The sequence below is a fragment of the Varroa jacobsoni genome, unplaced genomic scaffold, assembly GCF_002532875.2.
Source record: "Varroa jacobsoni isolate VJ856 unplaced genomic scaffold, vjacob_1.0 contig00888, whole genome shotgun sequence".
NCBI lineage: Eukaryota > Metazoa > Arthropoda > Arachnida > Mesostigmata > Varroidae > Varroa > Varroa jacobsoni.
Window position 1 is genome coordinate 13,725 of NW_019214547.1, and position 23,533 is coordinate 37,257.

Below are 23,533 nucleotides of genomic sequence, written 5' to 3' on the forward strand. Positions count from 1 at the left end.
CCATATGAGCGCCTATCAATTTCAAAACAAACAATGATTTTGTCACGTATAGTGGCTTGTGGCACGAGGTAGCCCTTTAGCTCATTGACTTGTGATCGCTGCTTTTTGTTTGACTAAAAATAAATTTATCGTAGACGTGTACTTCGGTGAATTCTTTCTGAATTATAGTTTTGTATGGTTTCTGCCTTAAGCAGGCTAGGAGCAGGTAATAATACATGCCACAATTGAGATATCCATCGAAGCAATTACTACATTGTAAAGTTTCTGGTCTACCCTAAAGCTCTATTGTAAGCAATGAATATTGCTAGTTGTACCGCCGGTCTTTGCCTGCCAGTACGGTCGATAAGTCAAAGCACTTCTTCAAACTGACATTTAAAAACCACCGTTGAAAATTGAAGTTTTTATGTGAGGTGATAGTTGTTGAAGCGCATAAATTCCTATTAGTTACTCGGTGTTTGAACATTAACCATATCTGTCCCGATTGTAAAAGTGATGAGGATATTGACAGAAGGTTCTAGTCGTACCAAAGCCCCGCCTAAGTGAGTGAAAATTTATTTGTCTTTTGCGAAGTGCTGTAGCCGTGTTTACGTAACTTTTTTTTGAAGGTGTTTATTCCCAAATAAATTAAAATGAATGAAATACCATTTATTTTATGCTAAATTTATGCAATAATTTGGCATCAAAATATTAGAAGTTTTTTTTGAACGTAAGTTATCGTAAATAGAGTACTCTAACAAACAAACTGACTGGTGATAAATAGTTACTAGTTCAATATGGATTATTGGATATTCCATTAAATCGAATCGGCCGAATCAGAGGTAATGTGTTATATGTAATTTGAAAACCTATAGGGTTAAGGTTTGCTTTTTTTTTTGTAATATTGTCCAACTAAGTTGCCTTGGTTCTTTTGCGAGGCTTTGATTTTTCTTAATAGGTACGTTCCGCTATCATAGCTTATGGTGTTGTTTTCTCGCATCCATAGCGATTTAAATAACGAGATAATAAGATTCGCACTAACGGATGTTATAAAAACGGTTCGTTTAGTTCGCTTAGATTCATTTAAATCAAGGCTCTACTACCCCCGTCTTGTTCCGGTAGATGCTCACAGTTAGCTCAATTGGCTTTTATACGATTGTATGAAATTAATTTAGAGCAGTCTTCTTTAGCTTCTAGAAGGGCATTACCGTCTTGTGTGAAGCCTCCGTTGCGGCAGTACTTAATTCGAACTCTTCTTTTTGTTTGACACTTATATTGTAAGAATAATGATAATAACGATGATTATTACTGAAATAGCTTCCAACTGATAGAATTTACCCAGTCAGGTAAGTACACTAACATTTAGCGTAATGATCGCCCTTTAGACGGTCCGAGTCATCACAATGTCATTAGCTGCATTGGAAAAGCCGTCTTTGTTGGCTGCACGTATGACCGATATCGAACGGGACATACGTCGCAAAATGGACGCACTCGCTAAACATGTAGAACACACAGAATTGCTAGATGAGTCTTCTATACAAGAGGCTGGTAAGTACAATCGAATTTATGTGTGCCCGTCAAACATTAATAAATACTTAAAAGCATATGTTATCTGTTATATTGGAAAGCTATTGCTGGAAAAACGCAGAGACCTTTATATTCAATACGCGTGTACGGGGCATAATAGTTGTTTGTTTAAGTTTAGGTCAACTGAAAATAAGCCTTGAGGAGCACCTATCCGAGGTGGATTTGCTGGCTGCCCAGTTGAATGATACCATCTCTTCTCTACGGCAGATCGCTGATCAAGACCAGAAACAGCATATCGCCGAACTTGAGGCGAAAATTGCTACAGTAAATCATGCGGTCAGTGTAGCCCGGTGTAAATATTCTTCAAAGCTATTTGGCTGTAATCGTTATATTACAAAAACGCAACGGAAAGTGTATATATATGTAACTCAGGTCGACTTGATCCTTTTTTGAAAACACCAACAGCTGAAACGGACCGCGGATCTTATCGAGATTGGCGATTTACTTGAGGCCACTGAGGCGTGTCAAAATGACAGAAGCACAGCCTTGGTTTATCTAAACCGAATCGAAGAGAGCTGTGAGACGCTCAATGTGTGGAGTGGCGGTAAACTTCGAATCCTTCAGGTAACGTTTAAAATATAGATGGCTTACCTTTGTTTCACACGTCAGTTCTCCATCTGGCCCATGCGTTGTTAATTTATCTTAAATATATTTTCGTAAAAGGCCTACTGGCTAGTATTATATGGGGCTCTTATCAGTTTCTTTCTTTTCTTGCAGTCTATTAGACAGCACCTAGTAAACAAGCGTTATACACTTGAGGTTGAGCAGCGAAAATCACTGCAAAATCTGAAGGACGAGTCGAACAAAGAGTATGGCCATGACGGCGACATCAACGCTGAAGGCATAGGAGACGGAGAAGAAAATGAAGTTAGCGCCTTTTTAGGGAAGGTAAATGGACTTTGCAATTATAAATTAATGTCATTTTATGTTCAATGACATAACGGATTAAAAGCTATCTCCAAAAAAAAGGCATGCCTTGGTACCCACCGAGCCTGTTGTACTCTATCCCTAATAATACTGCAGTGTGAGCCGTCCACGTAATTCAGTACATTAAAGAAAAATTACTTTTTCGTGTTCTGCTATAGGTGATAGGTGCATAATTTATTGCTACTTGTTGGATTTGCTTATTTCTTCAATCCAGCCAAACTGTGTTTTTAGAGTAACTGATAGTATTTTCAAATTTAGAAGAGCTCTTTCATTTAATGAGGTTGCATTTATTTTCCCGCTTAATTCTTTACTATTACGAAGATGGTGGTAACAAAATCTTCATCCAAGTAGACTGCAACTTTATAGAACGATTTGCTGTTAGGGGCATTCGGCACATTGTTATTGGCGAATTCTTGCGTAACTCTGCAGCGAAGAAATTTTCAAAGAAATATTTTCAAGCTCAAACCTACCTGTTTCTGAGTTAAAGGGCATTTAGCAAGTCCTATATTTCATTCCGCTGTGCTACGGAGAAAGTATATGTGGGACGATTTTCTAAACTATTATAGCCAGTAATCGAAGCATGTTCTTTTGTTTTTTTACCCTCATGTGTTTTCGATTATGTTGCAGATTCGTGAAATTTTACGGAAGTCGTTGGAGCCAACGGAGAAACTTACCAGTACAGACTTCGGTGGCCCCGGCGACATGAACCCTTGCCGTGTTTCTTTCTGGTTACGTCCTCTAGTCGTTGAGATCTTAGACTGCCCAGAGCCGTCTCTAGTGATCGATATTTATACCTCGTACTATAAGCATACTGTTTCGACGTTATCAGATAAGGAAGTGGCTATAGTCTATTGTAATTCAATGTTCATTGCGCACAAAGTATTACTTCATTGCCTGTTGCATCCATCAAGAAGGGTAGCACTCAACTCATCAGTCGGGCTTAGGCGTTTTGCCGACATCGTCTTTCACGAACGACTTCAAAAGCTGGCATTTGATTCATTCCGGCAAAGAAAGACCGATTTCCTCGACGATGATGCGTTTAAAGAGTATCCACAGTTTTTGCGCAGGTACTGTGCGGATCTGCAAGAGATTCTACCTTTAAACGTGTCTGAAAAAGTGCTGTGTTTACTTATCGAAGACTATGTAGAGTTGTTGATTTCTGTTGTAGTTATGAAGGAAGACATCGAAAGCAATCAGGCTGATCTCTGGGCGACGATTTTGTCTGAGATATTGGCCGAAATCAAGGATATAGCTGGCCGTATGAAGATTCGCCCGCTTCCAAAAGCTGAAGAACTAAAAAATATTTTATCGTATGGCCTCAAAGACTTCGCCGCACATTGGAAAAACCATGACTCAGAATTGAGGACGTGGTATCAACCTGCCGAAGTAGCCCACCTTATCAAAGCAATTTTCCAAAATTCGCCCATGCGTTCATCGGTTCTTGCACAGATTAAGTGACGAGACGCTAGTGATATGTACATAGAAGTATTATCAAAGAAAATGATAAGGATAGACTTACAAGACAACGTTGCATACGGAATTATGATAAAACGTTTTTTAAAAATAAAATATTTATTTTGTTTAATAACAACAACAAGCGTTATGTTTGTCAATTACGAGCATACTCAACATGGCTTTAGAAACCCTTACTAAAATTTAAAAAAAATAGCTTTTAAAAGGAAGGTAGTCATCTAAACTACTATGGCTTGATAATGCAGTATTGGCCGGTCTTCTGGCAGAAACAAAAAACAGTAGAGAATCATACAACAATTGCAACAATAGATCTCACAGGGGCTCCCACTTGGGCTTACCCCAGAGTATAGTTATATAGTTTGAAAAATTACTCTTCCAAGAGTTGCTTTATTATGATATAAGGGTACTCTTTAAACTGATTAAGTACACAGATTATCGCCAAAGAGCGAATAGTAGTTAAATCATTGCTACTTACAATTCATATTTATTACGTCTTTTTACTAATATTACAATTTGTTCACCTATCTATTTAACACTTATTGTTCTTAGAGCCGTATTTCTAGAATAAAACCAATTTGTAAAATTTGAAATTATGACCTATGACATAGACCCATCACTTATGACCCATACGTTCTCCTTTCAGACAACCCGCCCCGCAAGTTCTTCTAGTTTTCAGTAGTATTATTGTTTGCTTGTACAATCCGACTTGATGCAGCAGTGAGCTATTGTCATCATGATTATTTCACCTTGTTTAAAAAAAAAATAAATTTAAATTTGGAAAGTATTAAGCGTGTGAATACTGCGGTCCTTTTCTCGTGCAACTAATTATATAATTATTCTGAGATTGTTTCCGTTTTCTGCATAACATAAAGATGCTACTGTACTCATACCGAAGCATGCTTTCTCCATTTGTGCAGTACGACGATTTTAAACCTGTTTTGTCTCTAATTATTTCAAAACCAATCTCCTGGCTAATAGATTTGATGTCTTCAAAGCTAGGCTCAATGCTCTCTTCCTTCAACATGTCGGCATAATGATACATAAGTGGTCCTAAATTCAACCAGTACCCACCCGGCCTGAGGCACTTGTGTATAGTTTCAATGTATTCAATAACATTTTGAGCAGTGTCAATGAAAAAGCACGTGACCACCGCGTCCCACGTGTCTGGCTGTTCTGAATAAACCTCAACGAAGTTCCCGGCCGCCATTGAAAAATTTGGATTAATTCCAGCTTCGGCCGGATTGACGTCAGGTACGGTGACGCTCCGAACTTGATCTGCGTTACGCATGTTATTCGTGAATTGATGAACATATGGATAAATTGTAAACATATTCACTTGTTTACAGCGATTGAGGACAAAGCAGGAACCACATAACATGAAAAACGAATATTCGTTGCCTTGACAGGCGAACCCGCGGACAGCCAATTCGTACGGGAGTCGGCCAAGCCCAGCGCCAGGAACTAGGACCCGAACTTCATCCCGTGTTCCCTCCGGAAATAACTGCTCTAATTCTCGAATTAGTGGCTCAAAAGACTGTTCTCGTTCTATACGACCGGCCTCGCTCCATTCCCTACAAAACTGCTTCAGAACACTGCGGACTTTATCCATGTCAGCTTCGGACGGGGCTAACTCGTGTGTAATCCGGGGATCCACCTCACGAACTTCTTGATTTTCAAACATCTTTTCCACGTCCACTGTCAGCTCTTTCAAGAACTCAGCGTTGTGATCGAGTGATACTAGTACCTATCAATAAAACCGACAGAATGTGCATTACGCGTGTTTATTGTTTATTTTCTTAAGTATCTGATGCTGCTTCAACGCTAACGTCGGGATAATTGCTATATGCGAATCAGTTGATAACCATTTCTAAAAGAAAGCAGCGTCGGAGTTCTCATGATGTATCAGTTTATTAACACCGATAACAGCTGGCTGGTCAAAGTGATGTAGAATTAAGAGGGAAAATTCACCCACCTGCTCTAAATGTTTTCTGTAGTCCTCCAGAAAGCGCTGATGGCGCGGTACCATTTTATCAATCACAAGCATAGGTTTTCGAGCACGCCTATGAGAGTGGATTCTAAGAAAACACGACGAAAGCAAAAGTCGAAAACCATTAATAGTACCGGTTATGTCTACCGTAACCGATCGAGCTGACACGTTATGTATCTTTCATAGTTTATGCTACTGCCTCCAACTCAAATCGTGTTTTACATTGAGTATTTTACAAGAATAGACAGCTGTTGCCTATCAGACCATAAGCAAGGCCTTCCTAGTCCGATATGAACTCGCTTGAGTTTCCACTGAGATAAGCTTTAGTTGTTCATGGACCTCGGTGTGAAATTTTCACGCACCTTTCCTTATAGACTACGTTAGTGTTGCTCGTCACAGGAGGCATTATAAAGAACAATGGATTATATCAAATAGTATGAATTTACCACCACTGAGTGCGGGTCTGACGTGCATTTCACAAGTATTTTCGACAACAATTATGGCACGTAATCGAAGATTGCTTTATTTTGACTATCGTAGTTGTTTTTTTTTTCTATGACAACAATAGAATACAGCACTCCGCTTCAGAATGAAGTTACTCACTCAATTTTCCCAACTAATGACTCTTAATCACTGTAATGCCGATAGGAATTATACGAAACGTGTAGACAACCTCAGTTACATGCTTGTTGATGAATCATTATGGCTATACTATTCAGTAGCTGTTTCGTGGTTTGAAATACTTTTAATGTTATGCTAACTAAACTGAAAATAATTTGAAAAAGCAGCACGACATTAGGCTAAAGCCAACAGTAATATTTATGCCATTTCAAATATGCGCTCACGACGACAGAAGACACTGGTACTAGTGAAGGGACAAGTGTCGGTTGCCTCTTTTAACTGCGATCATGTGATTACAACGATAGCAAATGGTGACGAATTGTTCTACGTACTTGTACGCCCTGAAGGAATTAATCACCCTCTGGAAGCTTTTCTGCTCTTCCACAGCTTCTTGTCCCGTAGGAGTATAGGTCGTTTTATTTATTTCCGTATTTCGAGACATATTTTATCGAGTTGCGTTCACTTGTTTGAATATACTCGATTGTTTTCGTCTCAGCTGGGCTGGCTGCCGTCAATGGTCGTGCCTTCGCCACTTGAGAGAGAGTGTCGCTTGCTCCGTAGAAAATAGCGGGCAAAAACAAAACCGCGGATCGCCAGGTATCTGAGCATCATATTTAGGGTAACTGCTTGGTACACCTAGAAAAACATCCAAACCTCATCATTTGGGCCCTTTTCTTGCGTGTTACGTCGGACAGTGGGGTGCAGGGACCGGCCAGTGTGTCCTATTCCGTAGAGTGTCCTAAGTCTCTTTTTTGAGCTTCAGATCCTTCTGATCTTCTGATTCTTTTGAATTTTAATTTCTTTCACAATGTCGCTTTGAAAACCACGCTCACCGTTTTTCTACCGACCTCAGCACTCTTTCCACAACGCTTTTGGTCGATAGCTTCCGTCCGGTGTTTCTACGTATTGTAGTCTTTCTAGTCCTCGTAGGGTACAGCGGCAAACCAGCGCGTGCTATTTTCTGTCCGATTCTCTAGTTGCTCATAGAAGTCTACTTAGGTTTGATAATACACGTTTGAAATTGTCCTGTGACTGATTAACATCTGAGTAATATAGTAAGACAGCTCTTCATAGTCCGCACCCACAAAGCTACGTCCAAAGTAAGAAATAACTTGCATTTACCGAGCAACTCTAAATGACTGTCTTGAATTCATTCAAACATTCATGCGATCTCAACAGCTTGGTGCTGTGAGAAGCAGTGTGTTGTCCGTTAGTGGATCCCAGCTTATCATTCTAGCAAGTGTTAAATAAACTTTTAAATATACATCCCTGTACGCCCGAGCCACCCTGATGGCCGTCCCTTTTTGAGCTGATTGATGAGTGTACAACAGATTTTAATAGCGTTGCAAGCAATCGTCTCGCTTCTTTAGATGTTCCCTTTACCTTGAGATTAGTTCAGCCCGATTACGGACCGAGTGTCCGTTCTGTTGCGTACTCAACATGTAGCCTGTCTGTAAGAGAGATTGCATTATTTTTCTCCAGAACCGTTTAAAATAAATTTCTTCTTTCTAGACTGTTGTAAAACTGAGTGCTACATTAGCTTTTTTCTTAAGCCCACTTTTCTTTCTTTTGTAAATAATGAGAACCAGTTTGTCTATATAGGAGATTCACTGAACACCCTTCGAGCTACTGGGTACGTCAGAGACGTAGTTATATGCCATGCTCCGAACGATTAAGTCCTTGAGACACCTCGACTGTTACTTCAACCCTCTCTATTCAGGCTTCTAACAGTCTGCCGTGCAAGCACGATATCCCCTTTACATCGGGGACCTTATCACCACTTTTTAATTCATTAGCTGGAAAAGAAGGGGGGAAGGGGGACCAACGGGATGACCAGAGCAGGGTTCCTGGTATCGAAAGACGCACGTTTGAGATTCGTTTTTGCCAGAACCTCACAGCGTGCTGTAGATTTTTTCTCACGAAATCTCTACTGTGCTCCTGCGAGAGTCCTCTTTTCTGCCAGCTATTTAGTCCGAGCCCCTCTTTGATATTGGCTGTTTGTTTTTCTGTATATTCAGGTTGACCTGCAGTATAAAAAATCGTTGTGGAAAGTATTTTAAGTTTAGCCTGCTAAATGATTTCGAGTGGATATTCTGTAGCTAAAGTCACGCAACCAGCTAGTATTTTCAGATTGTGTATTCAATGTCATTGAATATGAAATGTGAATTATAATGCCATGCTGAAACAAATCAACTCAGGAATATATTTATAAAAAAAAAATAGAGCGAAGTTTTTGTTTATTAATAAAAAAGCTACTTCGAACATTTGTTACTATGTGCACATGGACGTGTGTGTCCACTGGAACACTTTCTATAATATCTGTTCTGTAGATAGGGAAGTAGGTTACGCAGTTGTCTTTTAAAGCATCCAGCAAATAAAGTCGCGTAGTAGGAAAGATTCCGCTTTGAGCGTAGTGCTGCGCTTCCTCCGATGTACAGAAAACGATTTTCCCGACTTTTAGTTTAATAATATAGCTTTATTCACTTCAAATAGAATATACAATTATTGTATCGTTTGTTAACCGAGCAGTACTTGGGGAACTCGAGCATGTGATAGCTTATCTTCATGAAGTCCTGAAGAATCTTTTATTTAATTATCACATTAGTCCCTTCTGGTGATACGGCTACGGTTAGACGTCCCAGTAGTGCGACAAAGGTCACTGGTGTATGGCTGCCTTGCAGCGGAAATTCCAGTGGCCGCCTTTTGCCATAATTTCATTAGGTATGCACCAACAATTTTCACATAACTTCGTTTACAGTATTCGTAGTCGCCTGAATGCACCAGCAGACATAGCAACAGGCTCTTTGTTTTGGAGGATTTGGTCCGCCCTCGTTATGGCAGGTATTGTCCCGATTTAGGAGTTAATGCTGGCTGACAGCACTGGTAAACGGGGCAAGAGCCTGAACGGGTGCCCAATTACAGTTATGTGACTGATGCTGATAATTTTTTCTGATATTAAAAAGATTATCAGTGACGAACAGCACGGATCTTGCTCAGCATATATCGGCGAATCGGATCTGCGCTTGATACGAATAGACGATGAACACAAACTTCATCGACGTCAAAGCTTAAATTTTGTCACTTCTGGCGGATTCCTTCTATGCCAGCATGGTCCATGCTCAGTGGCATTAGCCCAATAGGAGGTTCCATTGCCTGTCTTGACAAAACGACCCATCACTGGGTAAAATTTGCTAGGACTCTTTTATCCAGCTTCGCCACCGTACCGAGGTACTCGAACTGACTTTCAATGAAGCTCAAAAATATGCGCACATTCATCGCAGTTTGGACTCTCTCTTTTTGTCCAATATGAAGCTCGAACCCGGATGTCTTGAAGCACAGATACTGCAGACGAAGTTAAAATTCTACGTATTCAAGTAACTTTTCCGAACCTAAATAGGATATAAGTCACAAGGATCGTAAAATTACAATGCATAAGAAACCAATAAATGTTAACACTTGTGTGTTTTCGAACATTTGTTTGTCAGATTTTGTTCACGCGTCGTGGCGGTTCCAAGTGAGTCAGTTTAGCTGACAGAGTTGGATAGAAGGATAGTGGATGGGAGACCATATTTTGATCTTTCCTTATTTATGCTATTTAGCCTTTACACCTGAATGAGCGCTTTATGAGCTAATTACTTAATGTATGTGTGGATAAAGACAGACTAGACTTAAGTAAGTCGGCTACGTGGCTTAACCAACAAATTCCAAGACGAATCCAAAGTAAGCCATTTGGCATCAACTCGGCCCTGTGAGCTAGTAGAGTTATGTTGCCAGTGGCGGCTGTGTTCAGTGTGTCAGCATATGATCATAGACAATCAATGGTGCTCATTTAAATACTGATCATTTGTATGTTTATATAGCTGACACCGATTTATTCTGCAATCGAAGTGACTTTGATTCGTAATCTAGACACGCTATAAATTGGTTTTTAGTAAATAGATTTTTAGTGAATTGTAGCGTACCATTGTGAGTTGATAATACTGGAAAAAAACAAACGAAACTGCCTTACTAACGGTAAGCTAATGTACGCATACCCGTCTTGTTAAGAGCAAGGATTACATGAAAGGGTCTTGACTCGAAAGATGAAGCTCCGTTTCGAGAGGAGCGTCTCGTAATGACCTTTCGTACTTAGGGTTGCTTCCATTTCGCCGGCAGCATTGGCTTTTAGGTACTACCAAATGAAGGACAGAGTTATAGCGTGATGTGGACATTTTGTAAATTTCCGATTTCAGTTGATGAAACTTATTTAATAATAAAGTTTTTTTTTTATTGATTACTAGCAGCAATTATATATTAAACATATAATTCCACTTTCTAAACGTCTGTTACACAGTCTCGAAGTGATATTTGCTGCCTGGCGTAGGGCATACGTGAATTGCCCGATAAAATCAATTGTCGTATCGGTCCTTAGCGGATAATTGGTACATTAGATTGTATTTTACTAGAGTATAATATTGTTGTACACGCTAAGGTGTTGAACAACGTTATTCCGCAATAAATTCTAAATAAATATATCGTGTAATTAAAAAGGATTTTGTTTTCAGTTAAAAGCTTTACAGCGTATAGAGCTTCGGAATCGTTTAAGAACTACCAGACATCAATCTCAGACAATATGTTGATGTTCACTACATATTATATGTTGTAGAAGGTGAAGCTTAGAGGGGGCAGATCGATTGGGGATGGCGTCCAGTGACATCGGAGGCGTAGTTGCCCAATTCGAGCGAATGTTGAGGTCGTGTGGGGTAGACATCAACGAGGGCCGTGCGATATCTGTGTCTGTTGACCGACGAGAGTTCCATAAGAGGCTACGACAGACACTTGTTACGGAGAAGATCGCCCCTGCTGAGTTAGCTGATGCAGCTAAAATTTACTTTTCGAAAGAAGCAATCCGCTTTGAGAATGGACTTGCCGTGTGCGATCCCGCTATCAGCTCGACTGTGTAAGAATTAGCGAAGATTTTTGTTAACTCTGAAACATAACATTGCTGCTTATCATATATTACACACCTCTGATATGGAGGAGGCCTGATTTGGTTTTAAAAAAAATGCGTAGTGTTACATGCTGCAGAAAATTATCCCCGTTATTAACTATGTGCTTTTAAGGTTTATATTGTTGCTTGTACAGTTCTGTCGAATTTCCTATTCAGTCAATGTTAACAAAACGAAACCCAGTTGCACCCCATTTAAGTTTTGAACAATTCGTCTTTTTCTACGGGAAAGGTATCAGCGCTCTACAACTAGACATCTGGAGAAATCAATCTCACACGGACAGAAAATAATGCAGAGGTAATGATGGGCAATAGACATGGTTCCTAGAGATATCATTTCAATGAAGCTTGTAAAATGCGGAGCCCTGCAAAATATATTGCATTTAACGGATGGGGAAACAGAAAGGTAAGCGAGTATGGATAAAGGCGCGGCTCAGTTTAAATCGTGCATTGCACAGGGTGCTAAGTAAAGCCCTCTGCTGTTCTTTCTGTCACTGAATAAGCTACCACCCCGTGTTCAATACCCGGCGGGAAAGGCAAAGACGTTGCTGCACACCAACGATCTCTTTATCTTTCAAAGGAATCGGCGTCATGTCTAGCAAGCTCCCGTCGGGTTGTCATGTTTTGTAGATAAGGCCGAAGTGTTGGTCAACAGAAACAAGACTAAGTCCATCAAGTTCTGCCGCGGAAGCGTCGTGTTGCTTTTGATACACTTCACACACGTAGAACGACCTTAATATACCGGAATGGGTTCAAGTACCTGGGGGGTGTGGACGGTCGAAGCTTGAAGAGCACATCATGGAAAAATTCAATGAACCATGGTTGCGAGATTGGGAATATGTACACAAATACAAAATTACAGTACATAAAAAAAATACAAAATAAAGATGGCCTTGATTGCTTCCTACGGAATTTAAATTGTCTGAAAACACTGCTCATCGAAGCAGGTCGGAAGATCTGACCGAATCAAACCTTTGTTCCTAAAGTGAATCGTGAGCCTGCATTACTGAACAGACACGTGTACATTTGAAACAAAGTACCACCATACTTCGAGAATCTAGAACGTAGATGCACGTTAACTTTGCCAGTTTGGAATTCATCAACATATGGAAAACAAACACTGCGGAGACTGATCTTGATTTTTGTAATGTGAAAGCTATCATTAATGAAGCCTGGAAAAGAATAGACAAAACGAACCGGCATATAGTTAAACGTTTCGCAGTATATGTGTTTTATCACATATTATGTAGCACGATGGATTTTCATTTTTTAGGGGATACGTGCCTGATGGAATATGCCTCAGTTATCATACGGCCTCATGCTACAGTACCGCATTCGTTGGGTAGTCTCTTCCATCGGGCACAGCGACCTTAAAAGTTAAAATTTTGAGTTCGTACTTGTAAGCACAATTAAACTAATTTGCCCTTTACGGTTTCAGTTCTAGCTTGTGGCCTGCCCGACAAAACAGCGTGCTCTGCTTGTTACTTAGTGTGCCACAAATTCAGCGAGACCTCCTTAAATTTGTTCTTGATACACTTTACGAACGCGCGTTAGGTGACGAAAATTCCGCTTCCGTAACATATGGAGTAATACAGGCTCTAAAGTGGCAAGATACAATAAATGATCCCGAGGCAAGTATTCGTTCATTGCTGCAATGTCCTTTAAAGCTCGCACAAAATCTCAAGCTCATCCTCATCATATATCAGTTTTCCCAACCGTTCGTATAATTTTTTCATCTATTAACAGGCATTGATACAACGAATCTTCGAGCTTATCGCCGATGTACCGGAAGAGCAGCAGCGCCAACTGGTTCGTGCGCTCCCAGAAATGCTGCGAGAAGAGGGCTCCCACGCGACGGTTGCAGCGCACTTGTGCGATCTTTACGAGAACCATTCCGAGTTGTCTGGGGCGGTCCTCGAAGCTCTCGCAGCTCTACGCGTCCCATCAGATGTGGTCGTTTCTGTGCGGAAGAGTGTCCTTTCTTCAATTCCACAACTCGATGTGGAGCAATTATGCCCCGTGCTGGATTTTGTTCTGCGTAACTTGCCTGAAGCTGACATACCGGTATTTGTAAATCTGCTTCGATCCAGTGAAGCTATAGTTCTTGCATCTCAAGAGCCGGTTGATTGCAACTCTCACGAGCCAGTTGATCATACCACAGCTTCTGCCCAGGCCGATGCTCTCATACAATTTGTGGATAAGCTGCGAGTGGGTGTAATGACTCATCGTGCACTGGGGGAATGTTGGCTCAAGATGATTGAGGTCAACTCTGCGGGTGCATGTCTGAAACAAATCGATGTCGTATTCCTATTTGTCTGCTATAGACAGCTCCACCAGAGGCATGCCGACGCTACGATTCGGCAGGCCGTTAAGGAAGCGTGCCTGACGGAAAGTGTGACCTCAACTGTGCTAAAACGTCATCAAAGTTTACTTAGAAGACATCTTAACAACATACTGGAAATTTGTGATCTTCTCCTCCGAGGTCCAGTAATAAGCATGCATGAGCTAGCCAGTGCGATCTACCGTGAATTGTTCCTCTACTACGATGTGCACGTACAAACGGAGGTCATTGTGGCTCTCCTTACGCATGCTGGATCAGGGTCACCCGCGGAACTACACAACGCCCTGTCCTGTGTGCATATACTGTGCACAAAGCATGTTAAAAAGACCGCTCCGTTTGGGTTTATGCTGCAGGTGCTTCTTGATCAGCTTGGCCGTATGTCACTTGGCCAAGCTCGTCTTCTCTTCCGTAGCCTTGCGTGGCTTGCCTACGCCGACGCTGATGCCGATATCGGCCTTCGGGTTTGTGCTCGATAAGCAATTACTATTAGTTAGTTATACTAATGTGATATAGACCCAAAGTATTCAGAAGATTACGGAATATTGTCTAGGCAACGAGTAGCAAAGCCCGCATACGATTATTAGCCATAAAGGTATCATATGAATTGCTGATCAAGATGTCTTCGTATATAATCATCTGTCGCAAATTGCGCGACGCCTCAGGATGTTTGCACTTGCTTAAAGCTGCGTTGCGTCCTGACGGATGGCACCGCCTAACTATTCTTAGCTACTATAATAAGCTGCTGATAGCCCCATTAGCAGAAGTTTCAATCTATACCATAATAGGACTTCACGAAACACAGCGTTAATTATGCTTCCAGGATACCCTTCGGATAGCAGCACGCAAACAGTTAATTAATCCGAATCTTAAATATAAATGCGTTGGAATGGTTGCAACCGTGGCTATGGTAGAAGCGATGCTCCCAAAACGAAGGTAAATAGCAAATGTGGAACTTGGTTCTGTTGAGTCTGTCGTCTTTGCGCATTTGTGATCACGTCCGAGCGACAGCCATGCAGGTGAGGTCATTGGCGTTTGCTTGTGCAGCGTATTCGAAGCAAGCTAGGCGTCATTGGATTTGTTGCCGCCTATAGGTTTATGCAACAGCCATTAACTTCGAGGAAGAGCGTTATTAGTTTAAGATAAATTTCTTTAATTATGTTTAGCACAATTTGCGGTACAATCGAACAATTTCCACGTCCTGATAGACAATCAGTTTTGGGAAAAGGCCACATATCGCTAGATGCTGTCTAACACGAGCTTATATCCACTTGTTATAGTGACTCCACGGTTAACGAGAAGCGATGTATGAGCGATGGGCAAACATGTGTACGACAGGCGTTTGATTGTGCACGATTGTTTCCCGCGGCTGCAGCGCTTCTTTGCGACGAACTGTCTCTGGCTGTGCCGTCACTCGAACCGCACCTTGTGCGATGGCTTCACCAAATTGCGTCCAAAGAGTTCCAATCGGCCTTTATCGATCGACGGAAAGAACACGGAAGTGTCGCGGATGGTGCAGGCTCGTGCGTTGATGGTGGCTGACATCATTCGTGAATGCATGCTCTTGCGTATATGGTTAAGAATTACCGATCGGCAAATTACTATACAGTACTATTTTAAATGTCTCCCAATCGGGTTCCGTGGTGTGATACGGGCAAAGATAGGCTTGTGGCCTCGGGCTGTTATTCAGATTGTTAGATTTGTATCTATATGGCGACAAACGTTACGCCGTGGTTTACTGATCGGCTGTATTAAAACTTTTTGATATACTTCGTAATGAGTTGTTGTGACAAATACGTTTTTTGAGCCTATCATAGCTTGGACAGTTACGGAGTAGAAAATAATTCATGATTCGGTAAATTCCCGAACGAAACAAAAGGTAGATAATCTAGACCGCTGGCTCAGAATGGGAGTATCGAATGCTAAACGAGTGACGGACGGCCACCTAAACATACACTCAAATACCTAGGTAATATCTGGCACAAATTTCAGTTCCACTTCGGCAAATCCCTCGAACCTTCATAACGATTCTTCTCTCAGATCGGCGTCCGTTCAGATGGTCATCGACATTGGCCGTCTAAGTTCCGTGCTGGACCGATCGCAAAAAGTGGGGTAAGATGATCTCGCTAACTAATAACCTTGCCCGTGTCGGATATGAAACTCGGCGGATAAATTATTTCCTCTTTTTCAGATGCAATAAAACTAGGAAAAATTTAATTCGTAATCTCGAAAACATGACTTGATTGATTAATCATTAGGCAGGAGGTCGCACAAATCTGCCTTAGCGTACTAAGGCCAGTCACACAACATCATTCAAGCGTTATGTTTACTCCCTGACTTTTGACTTTAATCGTACTGGCTTTCGAAGCAATGATGTTTTGGCTGCCCAAAGAATAGGGCGACGCGTACCAATGCTGCTTGGTACAGTGAACTTTTCGATTTGTTCTTTCAACGAACCGTACCGTTGTTTTCTCTCTGTGGTTTTTCACAGGTTACCCATTGAAGCCATGTGTCCTTTGTTTCGACTGTTACGAGCAGCGGAAATAGAAATCTTTTCGACCGATCTTCAAGTAAAATCGAATTATCTCGAAATATTTCCAAATTTATACAATATAAATAAGGTTATATAAAGAGGAATATCTCCAGATATCTCAATAGGTAGTACTATCTTCATTGAACTAAAATTAACCTGGTTGTCGAACATCTTTTCAAAAGTTCAAGTTGCTTTCGCTAGAGGACATTCTCCTGTAAACTTTTCGTTTATTACTTAATAAAGTTATCATCAATGAAACGCTTACTTTACGGCATACCTTGTAATAGGGTTTGTACAATAGGATTGATGTGTCTATTTACTTAATGACATAAATGTTCCATAAGGGTATAAATGCATTGCTTTTCGCGAGGACTCTTCCTGACGATTTTGAGGACATAAATCTCTCCGTGGCGCCTGATAAAGAACAGCTTCTCATCTCATTATTCCATACGATCAACTGGAATCGCGAGGTGAGCAGTGGTAACAGAATTTACTAAAAGGATGTGCCTTGGATTCTATATTAAGGTGGTTTTAATCAGTTCGACAGGAAAATCCGGTCACAACCTGTGTGATCGTTATGGTTAGAACGATAGAATACGCTTAAAACTAATAGGCGAAAGTTGCTCGTGTAGTACTTGTCAGGTCATCATGGCAAAGTAGTTTACTTGTTTAGATCCATGAAAATTTTCCAGGTGAAAATGATCTGAGCCACCGATTGTAGATTAAATTCGGCAATAATTTTAATTGTTCCTCAAAAACTGTAGCAGGCGTTTTACTATGTGTATATATTCTCGGATAATTTTCTCTTGAGTTTTTCCAACCCTCTTTTTATTTTTCAATAGATAGTCAAGTGTTGTCTGAAATAGCAAGATTGTTTAGAGAGAAGAAAAGTTTGATTTAAGAAAAATTAAAGAAATACCTCTCAAAACATAAAAAGCTAAAATATTCGCTATTTAAGCTACTTGTTAACTTGTAACTTGTTCTTTGCCTGTCCTCTAAGGTCATAGGTACTATTAAAATTATTTTTGATTTACAGCTCTGTTGTACATTGAAATTTGAAAATACCGTCATGATCGATGTGAAATCGCTTCTCCATTTTACGGTAAAATCCTTCTATATATTGTCTAGCCATCAGAACGTTTTTGTCTCTGTTTTATATATTATCTTCTGCTATGATTATCGCAGCTTATCAACAGTGCTTCGGAACTGATGAGTCGGGACCTTCGAGCGCAGCTGGTGAAGACCATTCGAAAACAAGTGAATCTCATCAACCTTGCCGCCCAGTATGTTTTATCTATATGATTGGAGCTGGTTTTCACAACAGTCGCCGTCGCAATTTTCAGTACATCTGACATGTTGCACTATTATACCATTTTAAATATAGTAACCTTAACAAATCGATCTCAGTATAAAGCAGTGGATCAATTGAGCTTCTCTGATTTCGACAACAGTGTCTGATCATTACTACTGCCCTCCAAAAGTTATGTCGTCAACGAAATTTACTTCCTTCATCTGCTCTATAGCAACGTAGATAAAGAAACAGTTGTATGGATAATTTTACAGACAAGCTGTGCACGCCATAGGGCATATTTGCTTGTACTCGACCGCTAAAACTCGGTCATACAGTGAAATTAATCTTATTAATACCTACTGTTTTTTTATGCGAACTGATATAATAGATGGTTGGCACGCTTGCCTGAGTTCGTACCACCGAGGGTGACATTCGAAGACGGGGTCAGCGCTCAGAGCGTTCACGTGCGAACCGCTGTTAAAGCAAAAGCTGGGTATGATGAAATCTGGAATCACTGATACGTATATACATATATTTCACATAGTGCTTTATTGTATACATTTTAATAAACAAACTAACTTATCAATAAAAAAAAAAACGAAGAAAATACTACGCATTTTTATTAAGAGCATATGCAATGGTGACCCGATATAAGGCTAAAGGTAACAGGGAGGTTTTTTTTTTACATGTCTACTATATAGAAAAGGCCGAAAACGCAAAGCAAATGAGGAAGAGACTGATGATAATGCGGCAACTAAGAATTCAGGTAGGTCAATCTTTTCATATAGATACACACTATATAGTATAATATTTATCCGTGCATCTAGTAAAAACACCTGGTTGGCCATTTGTTCAGCCTCTATTTTTGGTATCAGCTGCGTCATGATAAGATAATTTCAAAATGTTTCCAAATCGGTTTTTATATGGAAGGTTTGCCAGTTGAATTGTAATGATATTAAGGGCTCCAAATCTTAGCTGGACGTGAATCTGCTTATTTACTTTATGGCTTATTGTCTTAGATAAGACTCATCCAAATCCAACTTGCAGTCACATTTTAATATCATAGTAGAATAGATCTATATGTTCGAATAATACATACCCTACGAGTGACTCTCCTCTCTCTGTCCTTGTTTCTGTGGTCAGTTCCTGTGGAGTTTGCTTCATTCCGTCATTTCCTTCGGAGTCTTAATCAGAACTTCGTGTATCTGCTCGAGGAAGACTTTTTGCCGACCGAGCGTGCTTTCCTTCTTCAAGAACTCTGGTCACAGTTGGATGCATCCCTGGGGACCGAGGAATCGCAGCGAGTGTTTCTCTCCCCGGTACGTTTCAGCCACGATAACAGTCGTACAAATACAACGCATGTGTTGTATTATGGGTGCCATGTAGAGTTACAAAAATGATACGTATGTAAAAATCCTTGCGTTAGTACATAAATTCAATAATAGGTGTTTTTTAAAGAATACTTTTTCTATAACTTTTGTAATTCTTTATTATTTCATGTTTCTGGATACAATGTTTCCAGACGGTTTGCTTCAGATTAGACAAGATATTTTAAGGCTGTTCTTTACTCGAACGTCTACCAATGTATATATATTGCTCAAACGTAAGAGGTTCATTCAAACGCATTAGAACGTATACGCTCACTAGATCACACATAGAGTTGCCCTTTGCTTTATGGGGAGTTTATAACCATTGCTTTTAGTGTGCAATGCACTTTGCCACATATCAACATGACGTTCTTAAGGTAACTTACATTCATTTCATTCAGGCGGCCTTAAAAAAGGAAAACACAGCATCTCGACAACCACCGGAAGAAATGGTTCGATTTCTGATCAATTTCATACCGCAGCTGAGCAGCCTTCTTGAAGCGCTTGTAGACAAAATGAAAGTAAGTTAATTGATTTCGCCATTTTGAACATCCTGTTGAATGATCAAGTTGTCTACACATGTTCCGTTACGATATTATCTAAAAATTATCTGTCCTCACTGATCAAAAAGGAGATCTTTCTAAAGTACATCATTGAGATTTTACTTGGAAATCAAACATGAATGCCTTTTATTCCACAGGTCTCATCGGGCCATGTTCACAATAGCAACGATCAGGACACATATATGGACAATAGTGATTCCGCTCTAAGCTCGGACGAAATATTGTGTCTTCGACTGCTGTTCTCGATTTTCAATACGCTGCTTTCTTGGAGAGGGTTTAATGAACCACGGAACGCTAAGGTTAGACAATTCTTTACATACAAGGAAGATACCCAGACCCTTGTAACTACCTGCTCAAACACTAAGGGCATTTGATTCGAAACCGAAGCAAGACCATTAGTGAGCTTTGAACGAATGCCAACGATGTTTATATTCGTAATCCATGAATTGCATGATGCTCATGTCGTTGACTGTCTACAGGTGCTTCGCCAAGCTCTAAATATGATTGCCCTTCGGGTTGGGTCTACCCAGTTTCGCACCCAATGTGATGTCGTTGAATTTCACAGGTAGGTCTAACTTTTCTAGTATCGTTCAAATTTATACGCACACATATGTTGTCTTTATCACGGTATAAGTTTGAGCGAACATGTCGCAGGAGTTGTTGCTCATTTTTTTGTGCCTATAAACCTAATCTACATAGCCCCCATGGAGCCGCAAACAATGTTGCCGGGTCTATGCTCCTAAAAGGTTTCAGTCGCATCAAAAAATCCTAATTATGAAGTTGAAGCTCCAGTATCCTGACTTTACGCGGTGATCTCCTGTATCTTTGGTTATTAGACACTTATCGAAGTTGTAACTTGGATTAACATTGAACAAATGGCGCGTGTCTGCACGATTGATATTTCTGTATGTGAAAACTGTTTGTCTGAACCGTTTGCAGAAGGGTGTTCGGGTATTTTGTCGAGTTAGCTACGTCGGTCGCCGATTTGGAAACGGCAGCCGCGCTTTTGCAATTACTGCTAACTGTCCTCGATAAAACGGCTTCGAATGCAGATGCTAATAAGCGTCGTCTTCTGGGTGTCGCCGAAGAGTTTTTACGAAGGGATTGGCCACGATCAAACAAGGACAAGAGTGCTCGAATAGCAAAATCAGCTCAAGTATGTTTTTCCATGTTCAGCTCGTGCTCACACCGACCTCACTTCTGGCCCTACCTTTGTAGTAAAAGTTCCCGATATAATCAGATAATAGCTTCACAACACCACTCGCAAAGGGATTGAAAGAGAATCTGTACCGAAAGGACCAGAATAAATCATGTTGACTTATCTAGATAAAGTAAGGAGCGTGGCACAGCTACTTGAAGGAATGCTTGCTGCTAATATTAGCAACTTTTATACAGAAACTATAACGGCTCCAAGTTGTTGGATTTGCGTTCTAGACTCTGATGACAGTCTACATCGAGGAAACTGACGATCGTTTAGAAAAAATCGCGTATCTTTCTGAAACCGTTTTCCCTGAACTTAGCGGAAATGCCAGATCAACCATCTTTCCGATTATTGCCAGGTGATAAGTTCGTTTCACTTCATCACTACGACAGGTCTATAGAGAAAAGCATTTTCAAACGTTTGCCTACATCTTGTAAGTTGTGACTTGGTCGCGCTTCGCCATCATAATTTAGAAGTAACTTATTTCTTCGTCAAAACATATTTGTAAACGTCTTTTCCTTATGTTCGTTCAACTATATTAACTTTAGAGTTTTTGCAGGGACACGTTGACCGCCTGCTACAAAACGATTGCATCGTATTTTGTCCGCAGCGTCAAAGCGATGTGCGGAGCACAAGCAGACGGACAAGACCGGCTAACGCAATGGCTTCGGATAGCGAAAACCCTCAGATTGCTACTGGACGTAGTGAAAATATCAGCAACTAACCTCAACGCTTCATGCGGGCTCAAGGTCATTCTACCTTCTAATTTTTTCAAGTTATCATTTTTAATTTAGTTCTACCTCCGTTTTACTATTCAGAGTCCATTGAATTGTTGCCAGATAACGCTAACCAACTTAGGAAGTGCGACAGTAACAATCACTTTGTTTGGAAATTTAACCGCAAATTACTGGAGTGAATAAGGAAATTATCAGTTGATTGGCAGACGTAGGCTCACTAGCTGCTTTTTTCGTGTGGCCTTTATTATCGAGTAGACCGCATGCGAAACGCTGGACGTATTTATCAAGTACGGAATGGCGGTGGCAGAAACCAGCTTCAAGGCTCGCACGGATGAAGTCCTTTTGCTTGTCAAGACACTTCAGCAGTCTACCAGAGTAATGCAACATACATGTTCACATTTCAAGACCAATGCTGCTAAACAAATAGCTCTCGCAAGACAGGTAATGGCTCTCTCTCTCGCTGTTGCTCCCACTTTATGTACATATAAAATACATCAAACTCAGCAACGTTTTTTCGCGTCTCTAACATAGATTTTACTATTAACGACGGCGTTCGTATATTTAATTAGGTTTCAATTTACGTTCTAATATGAAACGAATGTAACGAAAACATGTACGGATTGCGATTTGCCGCAGGTGCCAACTGCACGGCGCCTTCTCGAGACATTCATCTTTAAGATACAAGCGCTGTTCTCCAAGTTCAATTGCGCAGACGCGTTGCAGGTGGGTCAGTTGAGAATGAGAAATCTCCGAGGTGAGGAGATTTCAAATTCGAAGGAGGAAGATGATCAGACAGAAGATATGGAGGATGCAGGCGATGAGGAAAGTTTCAATGGTGATGACGACGATGATGATGATGATGATGAGCAAGAACAAGGGGTAAACTGAACAGATCTTTCCAGTGAACCTATTCCAGAAGTTAAATGTGCCCCTTTGTTTGTATCGTAACCCATATACCGTGGTACTGATATAGTGGGACGATTCAAATATCTCTTTCTTTGCAGTGAAGTCTGTAAATATCGTCCTGTACGATTAAACATCCTCTACGCCTATTTCAGTCAACGTCAAGTAGTCGTTCAATGGTACAAAACTTACCGAACTAACGCTAGAACACACCTGGCAGTTGATTTATCGAGTAACTTATGGAAGTCATACGACCGGCTTAGCGCCATTTAGAAAAAAACTATTCACTTCCATTTTCTGTTTGGATTCTGTCTCAAAGTGTTTTTTTTTTTTTTTTTTTTTTTATCTGCGATAGACCTCGCCATCAGAATTAGAATCACCTAGCAATTGATTGCTCTCTTATAATCCGGAATCGTGAGAATTTAATCTGATTAGCTTGTTTGTGTCACTTAAAGATTTGATCTTCTCTCTTTTGTTTTAGGGAGAACTTAACAACCTCGCAAGTCGATTAAATACTACGGACGAAAGCGCGGAATTCTAATATAATAGTTCTCTTTTGTTGCGCACGCATCTATGACCGACACAAGGAAGTTACTTCACAAACACCGCGTACCTAATAGCCATACAGAACCAATATGCTATCATAGAAGGAGATGTCCGATACTATTCAACATTCAACTTTCCTATATGTAAATAAAAAACCCTCGTAGAAATTCTGGAAGTTTTCATTGCCATTGGAACAATAACTACATAGACTGCTACACTAGATTTATCAATGCTCCTAAATTCGACTAAATCTTAAATAAGAATTGCTGTTTGAATCTATCGTGATCTTGAAACGACACCTACATATTAGAAGACTACTACAGAAGGAGAACATTTCGGCTAAAGCTATATTTTAATTTATGTTTAGTTGGTCGTACAACGGCAATGTTCGATTACATTGTCACTTCGAATATGTATGAAGCTAAAAGTAGAAGTTTTGGTTCTTTTGTATATGGCAAAGTTCTCCCATCGCCACCGTTCATATTACGTAAATATG

The 23,533-nt window shown here is 40.4% G+C and overlaps 3 protein-coding genes across 7 annotated transcripts; 2 read left to right on the plus strand and 1 right to left on the minus strand.

The window, feature by feature from the left end:
* Nucleotides 1-109: 109 nt before the first annotated feature.
* On the plus strand, nucleotides 110-3,955 carry Zw10 (Zeste-white 10 kinetochore protein). The gene is made up of 6 exons (XM_022852648.2): nucleotides 110-539; nucleotides 1,362-1,524; nucleotides 1,682-1,839; nucleotides 1,969-2,127; nucleotides 2,281-2,451; nucleotides 3,118-3,955. Exons 2-6 carry the CDS (start codon nucleotides 1,380-1,382, stop codon nucleotides 3,946-3,948), a joined length of 1,464 nt encoding a protein of 487 aa, XP_022708383.1. The 5' UTR covers nucleotides 110-539; nucleotides 1,362-1,379; the 3' UTR covers nucleotides 3,949-3,955.
* Nucleotides 3,956-4,419: 464 nt separating this feature from the next.
* LOC111271700 (protein-L-histidine N-pros-methyltransferase CARNMT1) lies at nucleotides 4,420-7,089 on the minus strand. Of its 2 annotated transcripts, none has more exons than XM_022852649.2 (3): nucleotides 6,904-7,089; nucleotides 5,936-6,038; nucleotides 4,420-5,707 (listed from the first exon to the last, which is right to left on the minus strand). In XM_022852649.2, the coding sequence occupies exons 1-3, from the start codon at nucleotides 7,011-7,013 to the stop codon at nucleotides 4,748-4,750; spliced, it is 1,173 nt and encodes a 390-aa protein (XP_022708384.1). In that variant the 5' UTR covers nucleotides 7,014-7,089; the 3' UTR covers nucleotides 4,420-4,747. The 2 variants fall into 2 exon arrangements, with proteins under 2 accessions (XP_022708384.1, XP_022708385.1); XM_022852650.2 differs by lacking the exon at nucleotides 6,904-7,089 and adding an exon at nucleotides 6,554-6,822.
* Nucleotides 7,090-10,325: 3,236 nt separating this feature from the next.
* Nucleotides 10,326-23,204, plus strand: Fancd2 (Fanconi anemia complementation group D2). 4 transcript variants are annotated; one of them, XM_022852661.2, is made up of 22 exons: nucleotides 10,336-10,585; nucleotides 11,217-11,510; nucleotides 12,997-13,189; nucleotides 13,305-14,360; nucleotides 14,720-14,832; nucleotides 15,177-15,419; nucleotides 15,889-16,008; nucleotides 16,388-16,466; nucleotides 16,774-16,899; nucleotides 17,615-17,712; nucleotides 18,109-18,213; nucleotides 18,422-18,486; nucleotides 18,864-19,039; nucleotides 19,489-19,608; nucleotides 19,788-19,949; nucleotides 20,130-20,215; nucleotides 20,590-20,806; nucleotides 21,085-21,209; nucleotides 21,411-21,600; nucleotides 21,844-22,029; nucleotides 22,225-22,467; nucleotides 22,973-23,204. In XM_022852661.2, exons 2-22 carry the CDS (start codon nucleotides 11,251-11,253, stop codon nucleotides 23,030-23,032), a joined length of 4,023 nt encoding a protein of 1,340 aa, XP_022708396.1. In that variant the 5' UTR covers nucleotides 10,336-10,585; nucleotides 11,217-11,250; the 3' UTR covers nucleotides 23,033-23,204. The 4 variants fall into 4 exon arrangements, 3 of the variants coding, with proteins under 3 accessions (XP_022708398.1, XP_022708396.1, XP_022708397.1); XM_022852662.2 differs by lacking the exon at nucleotides 15,177-15,419 and having other exon boundaries at nucleotides 10,337-10,585; XR_002687044.2 differs by lacking the exons at nucleotides 21,844-22,029; nucleotides 22,225-22,467; nucleotides 22,973-23,204 and having other exon boundaries at nucleotides 10,326-10,585; nucleotides 21,085-21,284; nucleotides 21,411-21,501.
* The last annotated feature ends 329 nt before the right edge of the window (nucleotides 23,205-23,533 follow it).